Below are 18,997 nucleotides of genomic sequence, written 5' to 3' on the forward strand. Positions count from 1 at the left end.
ATATCTATTAACTTAAAGACAAAACAAAGAGAGTCGGGCAAGATTTCACCTTGTCGGGCAAGGTTTAAACGTCTTGCGGTCTCTTCTCTTTATAGTTACAGAGGGTTGAGTACTTAAAATATGATGAGTGGTGAACATGTTTACCTAAGAGAATCGATACTACAACATTTAGAAAATGTAGCAGAGCTTTTACACTAGACAAAATATGTCTTTTTAAGGGGAGTCTAAGGCTAAAAGGGTACAAAATCTGGAAAAAGCACAACTTTCTGGGTATTTGCTTGACTGAGAGGCAAGTTGTATGTTTGTTTGTTTGATTGGTTGAGAGTCCTTGTCTTTAGGCCCTCTTCCTCATTTTATAGGCGAATTAACCAAACTGTATTGTTTCTGCCTGCAAGCAACTGAAGGGTAGTGAGTCATCAGTATTTTTACATGTTTTGCCATTCAGAAAGTGCTTTTGGGCCGAGAGTAGGTGGATTGATTTCCATCGGTTGTCACTTCTCTTGTAAGCACCTAACCTTTACATTAAATGGGGAGTCGTTATATTGTCTCGAGATGGGTATTTGAGCTTGACCCTGGGCCTCGGGCAAAATCTCCATTATTGAGCTTTTTTGGGCTTTCTTTTCTTGAAGCCCAAAATTAAATAATAACCCAAACAGGTCTTTTGCAGAATTATGTGATGTGATTCCAAATCTGATATTGCTTTAATAGCAAAGCATTGGATAAAATTGTCATAGGGAGTTAATTGTTAGGAGAAATTGGGGGTCTTTTTGTAATAGAGTCTAAATTGAGGGCTAGTTAAATAGACTTTTGTTTTTTTGGTTGAGCTGGCATTCACGCACTAAGTGAAGGCAGCAAATGGTTGTTATATTTCCCTTGGATATATGAAAAATCAATATTAAAATACTTTTCAATTTGCTCTCTTATTATCTCTGCAATTCCACCATTGTTGCAGGTCAAGGTTGAACCCAAATTAGCGGGGTACTAACATTGGTATCATCTAACGATCTTGGCTCCCTTCCGTGTATGCCTGCTACACTGTTACTACCCGCGCCATAACCATGGATGCTCACGTTTTTGCCTTAGAAGCCACTTTTGCTTTCATTCTGGCTCTCATCGTCGAGAATGTGAACTCTTCTGTTTCCACAGCTATTGCTGCTGCCATGGATTCCTAGCTTTCGGCCCAATTCAATCACCAGTTTCCCATCTATTTCGAGCAATTTCGACGTGAACTTACTGATCATAGTAATGGTGAGGGATCTTCCGCTCCAGGGAACTCCGATCATTTTCCTCCATGCAATTGGGAGCAGATCCAATTGCCTCGAAGCTCGAATGGGACTGGTGGTGGTGGTGGTGGTCCACCGCCTCGACCAATGTGGACTCTTCGCATTGATTTTCCACATTTCACATAGAGGGACGATCCGTTGGCCTGGATCTATAAGGCTGACCAGTTCTTTGCCTTCTACCACACACCGGAGAATCAAAAAGTGCTCACCGCCTATTTTCATCTTGAAAGTGAACCTCTGCAGTGGTTTCAGTGGATGGATTGCACTCGCTCAACTCCTCGTTGGGAGGATTTCACCCGAGCATTTTGTAGGGAGTTTAGGCCCTCGGAGTTTGACAATAGTGTTGAATCCTGTTCAATCTTCGCCAAACAGGTACATTACATGAGTATATCTTTGAATTTAGGAGGCTTGCTAATCGAACTTCTGATTTGGGTCATATTCTGCTTAAGAGTTGTTTTCTGGGTGGTCTTAAGCATGAATTGAAATTCGATGTTAAACTTTTGAAACCCTCAAATGTGCATGGACCAATGTCAATGACCATTTACGATAAAAACTCTTATTTTGTGTAATCCATGTGTCACCATTTCATTGGATTTATGGGTCCCACTTACAAACTAACAGAATAGTTGACGGAATCTTAACAGAATGACCAAAGTTGATGTGGGGTAGTGAATGTCAGTGACGACATTGATTGATTTTGAAGTGAGGGACCAAATGATGAGTTTGATCAATCTCAGAGACCATTTGTGATAAAAACCATTTTACAGATTAACAGACTTAATGTACAATTTCCTTTTAATATCTGCATCGTACATTTTGATTACGCGAAACTAGAAGCTACCGAGGCACATTGTGACAGCCACTTTACAAGTAAGTCAATGAGCAATGCTAGGAAAATTAAATTTATAAACTAAAATTGCAAACTAAATGATGTGTCACCAATAATAAATAAGCACGTTTATCAACGTTTAAGTAATAATCCAATTATCAACTTCCATGTCATTTAGTTTACAAAACTTAGTCTACAAATTTAGTCTCCCTAGCATTACTCTAGAAATTAACTGTCCTCCTGTCAACATTGATTTTTCCAACTAAAGGGCAACTCGAAACCAACAAGGTTCTCCACTTTGTGAGAGTTATGGGGAACGTGTGTGGTACACAGCCTTACTCTTGCTTTCCAAAAATGTTGTTTTCACGACTCGAACCCGTGACATTTTATCACAAATGAGCAACATTTCCGTTGAACTAAGGCTCGCCCTCCTCAGATTAATTCATTACTGTAAGGAACACTGTATAATTTAGCTACAGGCTCAATGGTAATTTGATTCGGTTTGTTTCAAGCTAAAGCAGTGTGCAGGTAGCAGAAGTACTGCAATGAGCAAAGTAAAAACGGTGAAAGGTGTTGGCTGGGAAGTTTCCGCCGTTGGAACATGTTAATTTTCTTCACAGTTACAATGTGTGTGTTTAAACTTCGTCGTGTTTGTTTGTTTGTCTAAACGTGCCGATGTTCTCGAACTTGTGGGAATCGCCAAGTTAACATCAGTTTTCCCGTTAGGAGGAAAGCATGTCGAGTCCGTAAGCGTTGGCATGTGCAAGGTGAGCTTCAATTTTGTGCTACATGTTAATCGCTGTACTCGACAATGTTTTATATAGTGCAATGATTACTTTGGGAGGAAAAAGGAGGATCGTACAAGGCATTTCCGCTAATTCAAGCAAAACCTTGAATTAACGGAATCGATGAATGGAGAGGACAAGCTCTGTATGCAATTTAAGCACCAGGATTCCAAGCCGACTACAAAACTTGGGGATTTCAGTTCCACCTTATCACTTTGTTTCCCGTTTGACATGTTTGTATCACCTGATTGGTTTTCAAATACAAGATTTAAGTTAGAAAACTATTAAGTTGCCACAAATTTACAAGCTGCCTTCAACAAATCTACTTTAAATAAGCAAATTTTACATAGACTTCGATCTGATTGACCAAATTGGAAACCACATTTCTTTGGAGGGCCATCAATTTGTTTAGCCATCTCAACGGCAACATCTGTCTTTCCGACGAAAAAATCAACTGGACGACTACCCACGAATACTATACATCTGTCGTTCAATGCGAACAGCCCCGTGTTACTACAACATTAGGACTCAAATTTACAGTGTTCGAAGGTCAGACAACCAGCAATTGTTGGAAAATTAGTGACCCAGTGCAATCTCATCATCAAGAGAGAATACCTCTCAATATTTGACTTGAAGAACGCTACTGAATCTCTCAACTGGCACAAAAAATTGGCAGGGTGAATGAATAGACAAGCCGCATGCTGTGAAGAACGCTATTGAATCTCTCAAACATTACCCGCAGAATCTGTGGGTGTTGTGGTACCTATATTTCTTTACCCCTTTAAGGGTAGTCACTATGATAGAAAAAAATAAGGATCTTGAGTGTACAAAAAAATGCAATCTCCTGAAATCACCTTCTCCTCCGCCACCAGTCTGGTATTTTCAACCTCCGGCTTCTATGTACAGAAAGTTTGACGGCAGAGAGCTTGTTCTTCACCTGTCTCCATAGCATATTGACCGCATCCTCTTTCTCTGGGGGGTAATGGAATTCAAAATGGTGGGAAATATTCTTTAGTGTCCCCCACATTTCAATCCATCTCTCCCTTGAAACATTACGAAGCTGATTAACCATGTAATCAGGTTCCAAAGCCTCTTTGAATGAGAAGAATAGTGAGAATTTGGTGTAGTCAATTTCATCCTCAAACGGGAGCTCAATTTCATCGCTCACAATGACGGGAACACAGTGGCTCACAATAGCATCAAATAGGCGACAAGAAGACGGAGTGTCTCCAGCCGGATGCAGACAAAATTTTGATAAACGCATCCGTTTCGTAGACTGATATAACAGAAAGAAAAAAGAATGAGATACATTAGAAGATACACTAATATATGAATCATTACTCATACTTATGATGGCCACCAATAAAATCCTCACATGCAAAGGGAAAATTAACCCTCTGAAGGACAAAGCGGATCACATGAAATGAATGTAAGTTTCCATGCGCCTCCAACCTGCCCGTTGTCTTTAAGTGAGGGTAAAAGGTATCAACTAAGAGCATAATTTTAAAACTCATTTGCTTGGAGTCCCTCCAATGATTACTTCCCTCATCCATTTTTCTTTAATAAAATGAAATTAAGGAGTTTGCAATCATTGCATGGAGATATCCAGATAGAAACTACCAAGTAGAAGGAGTACGGTATGCACAGAAATAGTTTTAATAAGAAGGCGAAAGACCATAAAGAAACGGAAATTATGACCATAAAGAAACGGAAATTATGTCAAGGAAGACAAATAATCATTTCCAGACAAATAATCATTTCCAGTGACTAGTGTGCAAAATCCATACTTTCCAGGACCAAGAAATGCACAAAACAGTAATATTTATGAACCATTATAAGAATCCATACTCCATACATACCGATTTTATGTTATCTCCTGTTGCAACACTCCGCTCATAGTGAACATCATTGTAACCAGCTAAGACTTTAGCCAATTTAACACGAACAATGCCTTCCTGCATACAATGAGACCAAAGATAATCAACTATAGATCAAAATACAAGGTTTTAGGACTGGATGATTTTATTTCAAGCAACTTTTAAGCTAGCATACATCTTTCCTGTATGTCCTTCCCTGGAAGAAAAGAAGCGTAGTGCGGGACTCAAATGGATCTGGATGGTTATCGTCTGTAAAGGAATCCACAACGTGCACATATGGAGTGACCACATCTTTGCTCAGATTTGACATGACATGAGGATACCTTCCAAAATCTACAACAATCTGAATTGATGCATTGACCTGTGGCCGAAGAAATCTGAAAGCATTCGGATGTGTCATAGGGATAACATGGTCTCTCCCTCCAGATCTTTGCCAGTGCTTTGATTCCCCCAAGATTTTCAATAAATCTACCTGAAAATATAAGTAACTAAAAATTAGTCATAACAGAATATTATAACACACACGAAAAAAGGTCAATTGGACACACAACTAAGACCTATATGACATTGAATTTAAAAATAGCTAGCACTAGATGCAGGACTTGTATAATTTCAGAAGCTGGTTGATGAAGACCAAATAACAACAACAACAACAACAACAAAGCCTTTTCCCACTAAGTGGGGTTGGCTATATGAATCCTAGAACGCCATTGCGCTCAGTTCTGTGTCATGTCTTCTGTTAGATCCAAGTACTCTAAGTCTTTTCTTAGAGTCTCTTCCAAAGTCTTCCTAAGATTCCTCTACCCCTTCGGCCCTGAACCTCTGTCCCGTAATCGCATCTTCTAAACGGAGCGTCAGTAGGCCTTCGTTTCACATGTCCAAACCACCGTAACCGATTTTCTCTCATCTTTCCTTCAATTTTGGCTACTCCTACTTTACCTCGGATATCCTCATTCCTAATCTTATCCTTTCTCGTGTGCCCACACATCCAACGAAGCATTCTTTGATGAAGACCAAATAAAGATAAAAAAGTTAATGGTAGAACCAGAACTACCATTCTACACAAAAAGTCGCAGAATTAACTAAGCAGCCATCTAATTGGCGAAACCATCATCCAAACACATTCTAAGTTCTAACTTTCGACAATTCGTTCTACCTTTTTTTTTTTTTTTTTTGCAAATGTCATAAATCAAACAAGTCCCGGGCTGTGAATTCGATATGTCAGCTATACAATAAAACCCCAGTTGTTAATATGTCTTCTATATTCAGAAAAACCACATCTTTCTCAATTTTCAGCAGAAAAATGAAACTTTAATTTCCAAATATATGCGACAATCAAGCTCGATCAAGGCATCAAAATTCGATGTTTTCGACGACCCAATTCAACACAAAACTATCAAATTGCTCCAGAACAACTGACTAATCCACAGATAAACATGAACACCAAGAAACAAAGCCCAATTGATTACCTGCAATTGGCGATCAATCTGAGTAGCCGGGTCGGTCATGTTGTGCCCATGAGTATTGAAGCTCAACGAAGAGAAAAACGGCACAAAGAAGGCATCGGCCAATTCCGGATCAGAAACCCTAACCGCCTCTCTCCCATCACCGCCATTACCGTCGGACAAAAGCGAGCCCATCATCCAGTACTCAACACTATGCTGCCTCTTGAGCCCGGAATTCTTGGGCCACGGAGGCCAAGTGCGGGCGGTCACCGGAGTCTGATCGGTGCTCCGGCGGTTCATAATTCCGACGTTGAAGCGGCGCGGGAGATCGTACATGTAGACTTTGAGAGGCGGGGAGGTGGTGGCGCATAGAGACTGGGCGGCTGCCGGCGGCGGCGATAAGGGGACGAGCGGGAGGAAGTAGGATCGGACGTCGACGGTGCCGATGAAGATTGAGTAGGTGATGAGGAGGAGGAAGGCGACAATGAGAGCGAAGGAGGCTTTTCCGTACATTTTGTGAGATCCTGTGTTTGACATACTGATTGGGCGGGCAGTGTAACAGTACCGGGACTAACTAAACTATCCGTTTGATTTGGTTGAGGAGGCAAAACCGATGGGAACAAAAAGCACTTTTCAGGCCTTGGGCCTGAAGCAACCATTAAATTTGGGAGGAACGAAAGAAAAGAATTTCTAAAGTGAACAGACTCATGGCTGGTTTACTGTGCTTTAAAAAAAATTGTTTTGTTGTATCGTGAGAATAAGCAATTGTGAAATAAAGCAGCAGAATGTTTGGTAAACTTTTTTGTAAAAGTAATTTTGGAAAAAAAACAGTATTATAGTATTTGGTAAACTTTTATGTAAAACAGCTGTGACGGTGTGAAATGATCAAAAAGGATATAATATTATATATGCTATTAATTTAATTTTCTTAACAAATAAAGGTGAATTACTAAATATACTTTATTTTTAAAAGAAAAATATTTATAAACTTTATCTTAAATATTAATTAGTATGACAAACTACTTCAATTGAAATATTTTAGACTGAATAGCTAAGATTCATTAGTGCAATATTGTTGAAAGTAGTCTAATTAGATGCATTCATCAATTATATTTGTAAAATAAAACAGTAACGTGTTTGATAAATTATATCTGTAAAAGTGCTTTTATCAAAAAATGCAGTGTTATAGTATTTGATAAATTTTTATATAAAAATTGTGTAAAATGGCATTTATAATAGTTACTCTTTACCATTTTTTATCATGATATTATGATATTTATAATTTTGTTTTATTCTATTATCTTCTCAGGGATCATTTCTTCTACCTTATCCCTTTTTTTTTTTTTTTGCAGAACCTTTGTACTTCTCTCTTCCGCCGCTCACTCCTCTCTCCCCCTTCTCTCTCTGACTCTCTCTGCCAAATCCTAAGGAAGGTTGGGTCGCATCAACCGATTCGCGGAGGAATGATGGACTCCGATTTCGTGACGAATCATCGGTGTTAGTGGTGAAGGCATCAAGACCTTCCAGTTGAGATTTTGGGTGTCAAGCAAAATGATGCAAATCTAGCATTCTTTGTGCGATCCAGATTTTGACAAAGCCCATAAATTCGACAAAGAGGCCCTGAAATTCGACAAAGCCCATAAATCCGACGAACCTCCCGTCGCTGCTGTCACATAAATCCGAACAAGCTTAGAAATTCAATGATGGAGAGCAAGGCTAGAGGAAAGAGGAAGAGAGGGCAAGATTGCCAATTTTTAAAAAGGGGTGTGATATTCACACACATCCTATTTTACTTCTCACACACCTTTTTAATTTTTGATCATCGGATCGAATGAATTAAAGAAGATCAACGAACATAAACTATCAAAGGATGTGTGATAAGTAAAATGAGGTGTGTGGATAGCATACCCCTTGAAAAATTCATTTAATGTTACTGTGAAAAAAAAAATAGTTTATTAAAGTTGGGATTTGCAACTTCCTATTTTTAGTTTTTTTTCATCTAAAACTGTGGAAAAAAAAAAGCTAAATTTAAATATTTACCAAAGATAAAAAAGCTCTCAGCTTTTTTTTTATACCTGTTTTTTTTTATAAGTTAAGCAGTACCAAACTGGTACTCAACAGTGAGTAACACCTTTGTGTCTCTGTCCAAGTCTGAATCATTAATCCCATCATCTGCATTAAATGAAAATATTGCTCGAGCAAGTTAAATGTGTTTATCCATTTATCCTGTGTCAAATATGTTTGTGAAATAGTCATTTAGTATTACGGTTTAGTAGGTATTCATTTTAATTTGTAAGTAAAGAAATTTTAAGTTCAATTTTTACTAAAAACGAATTTAAACTATTATTATTGTTTCCTGGTTGTGAAACTTAACCTACTCTACTCTTTTATCCTATTATAGGTAATATCGTTTTTTGAAAAATAAAAAAAAATTTAAACCAAATTTTAATTAATACCCATAACTTTTATGAACTCCTTTAAAATCCCACAGATTTTCTTAAAATATTTAAAACAGGGTCCAAAAACGTCCAAACAGCCCGCAATTTCCACAACTTCGTATTAGTCGCCTGCTTCTAGACAATCACAACGTCCCTTAGCGGGGAAGGTAGTTCTATGCGTACGCACTTCTCCATTCGCCGACTTCCTTCACCTCTCCAAACCAAAACCCACCATCTCCAATCGTCACTCCACAAATCCGCAGACTCACCAACTGCAGAGAGATCGGCAAAAAAATGGCGTTGGGTTTCAGCCCCGGCGACGCAGCCGGCTTCAAGTTCCTGCTCATTTTGGTGGTGACGTACGGCCTCATGGCGGCGCTGGTTCACTCCATACTCTACATGCGCTTCATCAAGCCGCTCGAGATCGACGCTCCTCTCGATCGCTTCTCGGAAGCCAGAGCTGTCGAGCACGTTCGAGTCTTGACCCAAGAGATCGACGGCCGCCAGGTGAGCTCATTTTTCAATGCCCTCACTGCATTTTTATCCCTTTTTTGTCCAAATTGAAGAAAAAACAATTTGAGATTTTTTTTTTCTGGGTTTGATTTGAATTCGCCATTGTTTGGAGAGACTGGGTACACTGTTTGGTTTATGGGTTGAGGTACTTATTTGCAGTTTCCTAATTTGTTGATAGGAAGGGCGTCCTGGCTTGACAGAAGCTGCTCGATACATTACAGGGCAGTTGGAAATGATAAAGAAGCGAGCTGGGTCCAATATTAGGTCTGTATAAACCATAAAGATTGCTTATTTATTATTTATTCATTGTTCTTTGGAGTTCCGTGATGATGGTGCCTAAATTTTTATACTTGCAGAATTGAGATAGAAGAGTCCGTTGTTAATGGAACCTTTAATATGATGTTTCTGGGCCATAGCATTTCTCTTGGTTACAGAAACCACACAAATATTGTGATGAGGTAACTATACACATTTTCGATTACTTTAATTTCTTATCAATATGCTGCCGGTCTCGGTTTTGTCACAACTTATTGCCGTAGTGATAAGTATCTATGTTGTGTTTATCAAAGTTATAGGAATATGATGAGTAATGTAGCGGCGTTGATGTTTTCATCATGCTGCAGTTTAGAAAATGTCACTGCACATTAAGTTTTATTCAATGGCAGGATATCATCGAAATATTCACAAGACGATGAACCGTCAGTTTTGTTAAATGGACATTTTGACAGTCCACTTGCTTCCCCAGGTGCTGCTGATTGCGGTTCGTGTGTAGGTGGGTAGAAACAAAATTTAATTTTTTTTAATCATTTCATGCATGTTCATGCCATTTTCTTTATTTTCCTATTCTTTTGCAGCATCAATGCTTGAAATAGCGAGGCTAATTGTGGATTCTGGATGGGTTCCTCCTCGGCCTGTTATTTTTCTTTTTAATGGTGCTGAAGAGCTTTTTTTGTTGGTAAGTTGTTTCCATAATATTTAGTCTGGAAATTGAATCATTTGCTACCAATTCAGGTTTTATATAGTTAAAAAAAAAATTAAAAAAAATAAATTTTGAGCTTTTTATTGGCATCTGATATGTTTAAGCTCATTGGAGGTGATTTCTTACCCTATTAGGGTTCTCATGGCTTCATGAAGACACATCAATGGCGTGATACCATTGGGGCTTTTATAAATGTGGAGGCATCAGGGACAGGCGGTCCTGGTAGGATATCATCACTTGTCAATATTATTTTCTGCAAGATGTTTAGGTGTTTGTTTGACTTGTTGCTGCTATTCCAGAGTGTCACTAGTTGATGGCTATTGCTTTTCCTTTCCTTTGATAAATTAGGAACAGTTTTTCACCTAGAATACTCAAACTACCTTGCTTGGATGACTGAATTATAGTTTAAGTTGTCTTGAACAGATGGGATGCATTTGCTTTGGGAAATATCTTTTCCAGATGATCTCTTGATGTGACCTTATTGGCATAAATATTGATTACATTCTGGAATTGTCATCTTTACTACAGAAAACATGAATTTCATTTTTATTTTCATGGATTTGTCAAACTGGAATTTTTTGGTGCTGCAACATTCTCTGTTGATTTCTGTACTCTTGACTTTTGCAGATTTAGTTTGTCAATCAGGACCTGGTTCCTGGCCCTCTCAGGTCTATGCTGAATCAGCCGTATATCCCATGGCACATAGCGCAGCTCAGGTTAATATTTGTCTTTTGCAGTACTTTTTATCACTTTTCATTTTGATGGGTGCAGTTTATTCTCACTTGCTCATTCATTTGATATACATTGTTGTGTTTTTAAAGTGATTAGTTTTGCCTCCTGATAAATGCATCAGGTAAATTTTTCTGTAACTCCAGTTTCATATTAATAGTGAAAATGGATAGGCGTGATATTTTTTACTCACTTGATTCTACCCATTATAACGCTATGATCTTCTAGTACCTTTAGAATATTTAGTGGCAATACTAATTCAGATAATATATTTTTTTTTTTAGTTTGTCTTATTTTATAAGTTGACATACTTATGAACACATTCTGTGCCATCTGCAGGATGTTTTTCCTGTTATTCCTGGAGATACAGATTTCCGGATTTTTTCTCGAGATTATGGCAACATTCCAGGCTTGGATATTATCTTTCTTCTTGGTGGTTATTTTTATCATACATCCTATGATACAGTGGAGAGACTATTGTACGCATTACAACTGCTATTTTGGTACATATTTACTTAATTTGATTTTTCGAACCACTTTGTCCCTAAGCACTTCCTCTGATACATTCCAATGCCTCCAGACCTGGAAGTATGCAAGCTCGTGGAGAGAATTTGGTTAGCATAATTAAGGCCTTCACCAATTCTTCTAAGCTACAAGTTATACATGAAAGAGAGTCTAATGGATATCAGTACGATGGAGAGCATGCTGTTTTCTTTGATTATTTATCATTGTTTATGGTACGGTACAAAGCTGGTGATTTGTGGTATTTTCGTGATACTGTTAATTTGACATGTCCTCAGCTGATATGTGATACTCGTCCTCACTCTCTAATGATGAATATTACAGATATACTATACACGGAAGGTAGCCATGCTACTTCACAGTATTCCTATTGCCATCTTCTTAGCCATGCCCATTTTTAGCCACAATCAGAATCGTGGGCTCCTTTCTTGTTTTTCAACTTTCTGTGATTTTACAAAAGGTAAATCCACTACTTTTCAATTTGAACACCTTCATGCAACCTTATTGCTAAGAGTCCTAGTTGTTGCACCCGAAAAATTTGGTTATCTACTTGGTGCGCTGGATTCATTATTTAACTCACGTCTGTCTTTTGTAAACTTTGACATCTTATCAAGAATTTTCAACATTGTTGTCCAATTTGTTAATTTTGCAGGAACAATTTTCCATGCCACTGGGATTCTTCTGGCAATTGTATTTCCAGTTATCTTTGCCATCCTGAGATTGCTGTTCACTAGTCGTGCTATGAACTGGTGGGTTCATATTTTGTTGAGTTTAACCTTATAAATTATAGCCCTGTTGTTTTTTGAAATAGCATTGAGCTTTTCCGTAAGGATTTTTGTATGAGTCTAGCTTTTTATCAAAGTTGAACTTTTCAGTAGAATTTAATTATGCTCATTGGTCAGACACATCAGTGAAGCACATACCATTGATGAAAGGGCTGCCCATTTTAGTCAAAGGTTTATAGTGATTCCGGATAAAGTTTTTTCCAACTCAATTGAATTAGTGTGCCTTTCTTGGTTGAAGTTCTGGATCATATTGTATTCGTAAATGAAGTTAAAGTATGATTTCTAGTCGACTAGTTGTAGGTCCTACAAAAAGAAGAGAAAAGAACTCTTATCTAAGCTCCTGATGTGTATTTTGAAGATGCACTTTATACCTTGAAATTCTCACTGACCTTTTGGGTCAAATGCAGGTTTGCTCATCCATATTTGGCTTACTTGATGTTCATTCCCTGCTCACTTGTTGGTATGTTGATTCCCAGAATTATTTGGAGTAGCTTTCCCCTCTCCCAAGATGCCTCAGGTCTCAAATCTTTAAAGGAGGTACTCTTATGCACCAGACAAGACCAAGTTTATCTTTATTTTTCAATAGAAGAAGGTTGTGGGGAAATGTTTTTTCTTTTTCTATGTATTCGTTGAAAACTTATAGATTTCTTTTAATTCCCATTTATTACATTCTCTTGTCTGTCAATCAGCTTGCATTGAATAAGAAAAGATTTTGAAGCTATGACCTGTAAAGTTTGCATGGGCTTATATTTCTACCTTATAGATTAATTTGGTGATATCATGTCTCTATTTCAGTCTGTAGACCTATTGGGTAATGCCTGTGCATATCAGTAATCCCAGTATGTTAAGTTAGCAAATAAATTATCATACGCTTGAACCTTGCAGGCTTTATCTGATGAAGCGAGGTTTTGGGGAGCATTTGGATTATACGCTATATTAACTATGGTAAGTAGCATGGTTACCTTTTACGTCAGATGGTTTCACTTAAAAGTTTTACTGATCACTTAAAAGGATGAATCATGAACTTAAGTTGCGTAACTCATATTTGTTTAGTTCACCCTGAGACAGCTAAAACTATTTAGTGAAAGCAGGCTTACCTTTTAGGTGGGCTCAGTGGAGGCTTCTTGACTTTTTCAATGTCCGTATCTATGCTTCCTGGATGGATTTCATATTGCTTATCAGTCAAGTTATTTGGTCGCCAGTCACTCAGGTACTGGTTTCCACAGTTCTTAAAGTTATAATGTTACTGGTTTGTTTGTGCGTTTCCTTTCTTACAGTTCTCATTAACATTTTAGTCCTGTTCTCACAGTTCGAAAAGACATTACAGTTCTTTAACTGAACATATATCATTTCTCTCAGGTCAACATTGTTTTACATGTTACCTATAGTTCCATGCCTTGCATACTCTGTATATTTTGGTGGATTTCTTTTACAATTTCTGGTCGAAAAGCTGGGTATGATGGGTGCTTTGCCACCTCCATATGGTTAGTATTTTTGAAATTTCATTTTTTATTGCTGGTATGTGTTACCTTCACATTTAATTTATTGTGTTGTTCAAGGTTTTTTGTGCTTGAATCAATATATGGTCTTCATTTGGATCATAATTCTGTATGATACTTTGTGGTTTGTGCTTGTAATAGAACAAGATCATTAAGATTTTGTTGTTAAATATGGTTCATTCTGATACTTTGAATTATGCTGCAAGTACTTTGGATTCCCGTTATGCAAAAATTCAACAAAAATCTTCTTTTAATCTTCAGTTATATTCTTGCAGGTTATTTTATTCCTGATGTTGCGATGGCAGCAATAGTTGGAGTTGTGACTGGTTGGTGTGTAGGCCCTCTGATACCTATTTCTGGTCGCTGGTTAGCTAGGTCATCCATTTTGCAAGTTTTGCTGCACATTAGTGTGCTAGGCTTGGCTTTGTCATCTCAGTTCTTTCCCTACAGTGCGGACGCTCCTAAGAGGATTGTTTTCCAGCATACGTTTCTTACTGCAGGTATCCATGCTAGCGAAAGCTAACCTGTTATGTGATAGTTATGATAGATGAAGCAGGCCATGGTTTTTAAAATGTTTGCAAATCCATCCAACTAATATTAGTTTCAACTAGTAGTTATTTATTTCTTTACTTTTCATCTTTGCTTTCCTTTATATTGGATTTGTCCTACACCCTATGCAAACAGTTTTTCTTCTGTGTGACAGATGCAAATCAGGTTGTGGAGTCGAGCTATGATTTTTCTGTCGTAGATTCCAATTCTTTACTTTTCCTATTTAAACATGCACCGGAGGCGGCAAAGGAATTGCACATTACTTCAGAGTTATCTTTTAAAACTGCAAATTTATCTCAGCGGGAGAATTTTATGGTATGTAAGATTGTAATGAGTTTACGTCAATTTACTATTAAAGACAGCCTTCTATGACCTTTTTAATCTCTAGTGCTTATCCTTGAGATTGGATCACTCATCCTAGAGTATTACCCGTGGTCCTCATGTCATGCAATCATTGTTCTTTGTGTCTATGATCTATTACCTGAATGAACTTCTTACCAATGTTATCTCAGCAAAAATATGTCTATACTCTCACTAAAAACAAATATAAGTCCTCATTCCAAATTCTTCCATTCAAACTAGCGTAAGATGTACTCGAGATTCAAGAGCAACCCTACAGCCTTACTGTAATCCATGGATAACTTGTTCGTGCACGTTAATTGCTATGTTCAGTTAATTGTTCAATATTAATTTGAAACATGGGCACCATGGATGAAAAATTATCTGATGGCCTTTTGTATGTATGTTTAGGGACTTTTTCCTGTGTCGTTTTTGTTCTCTAGAAGCTTGAAGTTCCCTGCAAAAAGTGATGGTATTTTGAAGCAATACAAACAGTTCCCCCATCTGTCTACTTATGAGCCACATAAGGTTTTCAGCGAGGGATCTCGGAGAGTATACCTGCAACTGTCTTTAGGGTGAGTAAAACAAACCACCACATTCATGACCTACTCTTGGATACAGAATAGGCTTTCTATATGGTTTTTCTGGATTATTCTTTTAATTTCGGTTGCAAGTTTTAAAGCTTTTTGTGATACCTTCATGTCAGTTCCTTGGAGGAGGTTTGGGTTACCGTCGTCAATATAACAGGCCCTTTATCGAGCTGGTCATTTGCAGACAATACACTTCCAGGTAACGGAATGTCTTTTGCATTTTTATTTTTTGATAGACACATTTACCTTTTCACACAGTGTACGCTTATGCTTGAGAAAAATTGCAACAGCTACTGAAACAAATGATGGAGGTCCACCGTCATATATATGCCGGCTTAGTGGAGCTAGCTCTGAGAATTGGAACTTCTGGTTAGAGGTAAAACTCTTTCAACTGGTGTTAATTTATTTTCTTCCAGCTCTGTCCGTTTCTAAAATTTTGCTTTCGATAATTGCAGGCTAGCGGTTCTGAAGATTTGAGGGTTGATGTTGCTGTCATAGACCAATATATAGTTGACGAAACAAAGAAGCTGAGAGGCCTTTTTCCGGAGTGGGTGGATGTCGTTGCTTACTCGAGCTTCTTGTCGAGTTATATCTTCTAGTTTTATTTTAACTTCTGCAATGCTAAAGACGAGTTTGAAATATTCATTCAAACGTTCTGCAATAAGATTCTTAACTTCTGCTCGCATAACAATATTCGTGTGCTTTAAAACACGTATATCAAATAATAAACGCGACATAACATAGAAACACAGAAGCGATCAATCCGCTAAGAGCGCGTTTACATATGTTTTCCCGAATGAGTTGTGGAAAATATTGTACTTGGACGCTGCACACTAGTTGTGCAGCTATCACCGTCCGTTGGGAACAAACCAAACGAGTGATGAACGAGTTCGTGAAGTAAATCGAAGAACTCGATTTCTGGAAAATCCCGAGTTGATTGCTGACATTGCTGTCTGATTTTCGCCCAAACATTACGCCCGACCACCCAAGCGTTCCACGTTCTCCCACTTCTCATCAACAAAATTCAACCTATATATAAGAAAGCGCAAGGTATAATCTTCGAGACTTGGTAGGTTATTAATCTTATCGTCATCATCATCAGAAAATTTGTTTTCGTAGTCATTACCGTTATCAAATTTTACCTCTTTACCGTTATCAAATCATGCTTGCATTCCTCTCACGTAATTATTTTCTATTGACGATACATCACATAATTGGCAAATTTGGTCCGAAAAATTGGTCGACCTAACGTTATTCTTTCTTGTAACTAATCTAAGCTAGCTGTGTACTGTACTGTGTAGACGAAAACAAAACATGTTTAAAAGCTTCCACTTTATTCAACTCACTGTGGATTGGGAACAATCCAAACGGGTTCCGAATTATTATTTCTGTTCTCAGCCAGTCGAGATTTATAGAGCGACTTAACAACTTTGGTTTCTAAATTGTATACTCCAAGATGAAATTCAAAAAAATCACAAGGCCGCCCATCGGGCACCAAGTCACTCACCTCAGCTGTGAAGTAAATCGAGTTTTCTTCGAGTTCTGGCAATTTATGGGTGGATAACGACGTGGCTGGTAGATTTTCAACAAGAAATATAGCACGATCGCCCAAAGAGTCAACCTTCTCCCACATTTTGGCATCAAAGTTTAACTTGTAGACATAAAAGGGCACTGATATTTCATCCCAACTAGGGTAGAGCAACGGTCCGTGCTCCACAAGCAAAATCTCACCCATCGACTCCACCAACCGATGCCTTATGCCGTCGCCATCACCGTAAACCATTTGCTCCATCAAAGGTTGTAACTCCATGGTTTTCTTGGGATGATTGTAGGTTTCACCGAAGTCCCAAACATGAACTGAGTGGTCGCTGCATAATGCAAACAAATGGCAATTGTGGAACACAATCTCACAGTACTTACGTTCTCTAACTAAGTCTAGCTTGGTCCACGCAGTGTTACCTCCGCCATGCTTATAGAATTCTAGACGTCCTACACCCCCGCCGTGACTCGCCACCAAAACGACAAAGTTGTGGTTGCGAGAGGGGTTACAGGATAGGACAACTTTGGAAATGTGAGGAACGTGCAACGGAGGAAGCGTCCGACTTTCACCACAAATTGGATTGGCAAGGTAAATGATTTCTTTGAATATCTCCCCGGCTTTCGGATTCCAAATAGCTAGCCACCCATGTGATGATCCCACACACCGAGACCAATAAGAGTCGTCACGTAAGCCTCTAAACACATTCCTCTTGATCCTGTAAACCTTTTCCTCAGCTAGGCTAAAGAAGCAGCCCTCCTCCTCCTCCACATCAGGATCACTAGGGAGGCGCTTCTTCCGGCGTTGAGCGGGGAGCATGAGCCATGGAGATTGAGGCAGTGGTGTGTAAGATGGGCCGGAGACGTACGATTTTGCAGCGTGATTCCAAGAAGGACAAACAGCTTTGAATCGAAGGGTGTGGACGAAATATGAGGGAAGCTTTTCCAGGAGCAACTGCAGTAATTCTGGTGGGATCTCAGACCACCTTGGTACTTTCGTAGAATTTGTGTTACTTGATCTCATCCTCCTCCGTGCAATGGTGGAGTGGTTTCTCAGACACCTTTCCGATGTTTTTTGTTTGTGGCTGCATCATTTGCATTTGTTAATTAGGGTTTTTATCTGTTGGGTGGTTGGTGGCTTGCTTTTGGCTTAGGGTTGACTTTGATTGGCCTTCCATTGGTGCTTATATTTTGGTATTTGGGCCCACCTTTTTTTTGAATTAATATTGTATGTGGGTCCTCTTCGCACTTTCATTTTTTCTTTTCACATATCATTGTTAATTTTTGTTCATTGATTTTATTCAATTCATTCGATCCGAATACTAAAAATTGAGAGGAATGTGTGAAAGGTAAAAAAAAGTGTTTAAATAGCACCACCTTAAATTAATATTCTATTTCTCTCTCGTTTATCACCATTGCTCATAAAAAATGCTAGAGAGATCACATTTTTGTACTAATATCTGATGTACACATATCATATCAATTAATAAATTTATTTAATTAGATATTGTGAATCACTTGCCACAATATATGGTACCCTGATACCGTATAATTATGTGGCAACCAAGAAATCTAGAATTTTTTCTTACGTTATATAACTCAAACCATGAAACTAGCAGCTATTAATAGAAAGTAAAAATGGATAGATTAATAAGAAAGGAGTAAAGAAAGGAGCATGTGGTGCATTAGTGAGAGGAGAATTCCCTCTCCTCCTACTTTTCTCACCTCCCATCCCCTCCTGTAATCTAGACAAACAATCATGGGTGGCACTGGCTAGTGAAAGAGGAAGAGGGTAAGTGGTGGTGTGAACAGTGGTGAAGAAGAGAAAGGATGATTGAACAAAAATTATAAAAGAAATAAAATATGGCTCATTAAATATGTGGCACGGCTCTAAACTATTAGATTTATTATGAACGATCTAAATTAAAAGAAGAGTTAGAAGAGAAAGAAATAGAAAGAGAAAGAATCTAAATTTGCATTAGTGTGGCCGTGAGATACAGTTATCGAAAAACGGGAGAGCAAAGGGTGAATTATTCTATTTGTGGACTTTTTTTCTGTCAAATATTTGTACTGCTTTTCGGATTCGCATGATGAAACTCCCTCTCTCCGCCATCTCCCTCTCTTTCCTCAATCTCCGTTTTTATTATTCGACTTTTAGATGTTTTCTGTTTGTGTTCTTCGGGATCTGAAATTTTATTAGCATTTTTTTCCTTTCTTCTTGTTTCTTTTTGGAAGAATTTAAAATTTTCAAAATTGTTTGGGATTTTAAACTATTTTTAACGGGAAAATTGTGGGTTTT

General features: G+C 38.2%; 3 protein-coding genes and 1 long non-coding RNA gene across 5 annotated transcripts; 2 read left to right on the forward strand and 2 right to left on the reverse strand.

The window, feature by feature from the left end:
• The first annotated feature begins 888 nt into the window (after positions 1-888).
• Positions 889-2,113, forward strand: LOC148691985 (uncharacterized). The gene is made up of 2 exons (XR_015955314.1): positions 889-1,655; positions 1,928-2,113. It is a non-coding gene; the product is annotated as an uncharacterized LOC148691985 (long non-coding RNA).
• Positions 2,114-3,209: 1,096 nt separating this feature from the next.
• Positions 3,210-6,916, reverse strand: LOC137738107 (putative arabinosyltransferase ARAD1). The gene is made up of 4 exons (XM_068477717.2): positions 6,244-6,916; positions 4,950-5,246; positions 4,757-4,852; positions 3,210-4,173 (listed from the first exon to the last, which is right to left on the reverse strand). The coding sequence occupies exons 1-4, from the start codon at positions 6,754-6,756 to the stop codon at positions 3,748-3,750; spliced, it is 1,332 nt and encodes a 443-aa protein (XP_068333818.2). The 5' UTR covers positions 6,757-6,916; the 3' UTR covers positions 3,210-3,747.
• A 1,790-nt stretch (positions 6,917-8,706) lies between these two features.
• Positions 8,707-15,853, forward strand: LOC137738104 (uncharacterized). Of its 2 annotated transcripts, none has more exons than XM_068477713.2 (21): positions 8,707-9,164; positions 9,349-9,434; positions 9,527-9,628; positions 9,836-9,942; positions 10,025-10,125; positions 10,284-10,371; positions 10,777-10,865; positions 11,218-11,357; positions 11,459-11,615; positions 11,725-11,860; positions 12,053-12,149; positions 12,593-12,722; positions 13,071-13,130; positions 13,277-13,395; positions 13,545-13,669; positions 13,960-14,184; positions 14,388-14,548; positions 14,984-15,147; positions 15,279-15,361; positions 15,453-15,538; positions 15,618-15,853. In XM_068477713.2, exons 1-21 carry the CDS (start codon positions 8,952-8,954, stop codon positions 15,759-15,761), a joined length of 2,613 nt encoding a protein of 870 aa, XP_068333814.2. In that variant the 5' UTR covers positions 8,707-8,951; the 3' UTR covers positions 15,762-15,853. The 2 variants fall into 2 exon arrangements, with proteins under 2 accessions (XP_068333814.2, XP_088538511.1); XM_088682385.1 differs by having other exon boundaries at positions 8,755-9,164; positions 9,916-9,942.
• Positions 15,854-16,479: 626 nt separating this feature from the next.
• Positions 16,480-17,811, reverse strand: LOC137738108 (putative F-box protein At4g17565). The gene has a single exon (XM_068477718.2). The coding sequence runs from the start codon at positions 17,720-17,722 to the stop codon at positions 16,505-16,507; it is 1,218 nt and encodes a 405-aa protein (XP_068333819.2). The 5' UTR covers positions 17,723-17,811; the 3' UTR covers positions 16,480-16,504.
• Positions 17,812-18,997: the final 1,186 nt, after the last annotated feature.

Source organism: Pyrus communis, chromosome 13 (genome assembly GCF_041283825.1).
Source record: "Pyrus communis isolate YQ-2024b chromosome 13, ASM4128382v1, whole genome shotgun sequence".
Taxonomy (NCBI): domain Eukaryota; kingdom Viridiplantae; phylum Streptophyta; class Magnoliopsida; order Rosales; family Rosaceae; genus Pyrus; species Pyrus communis.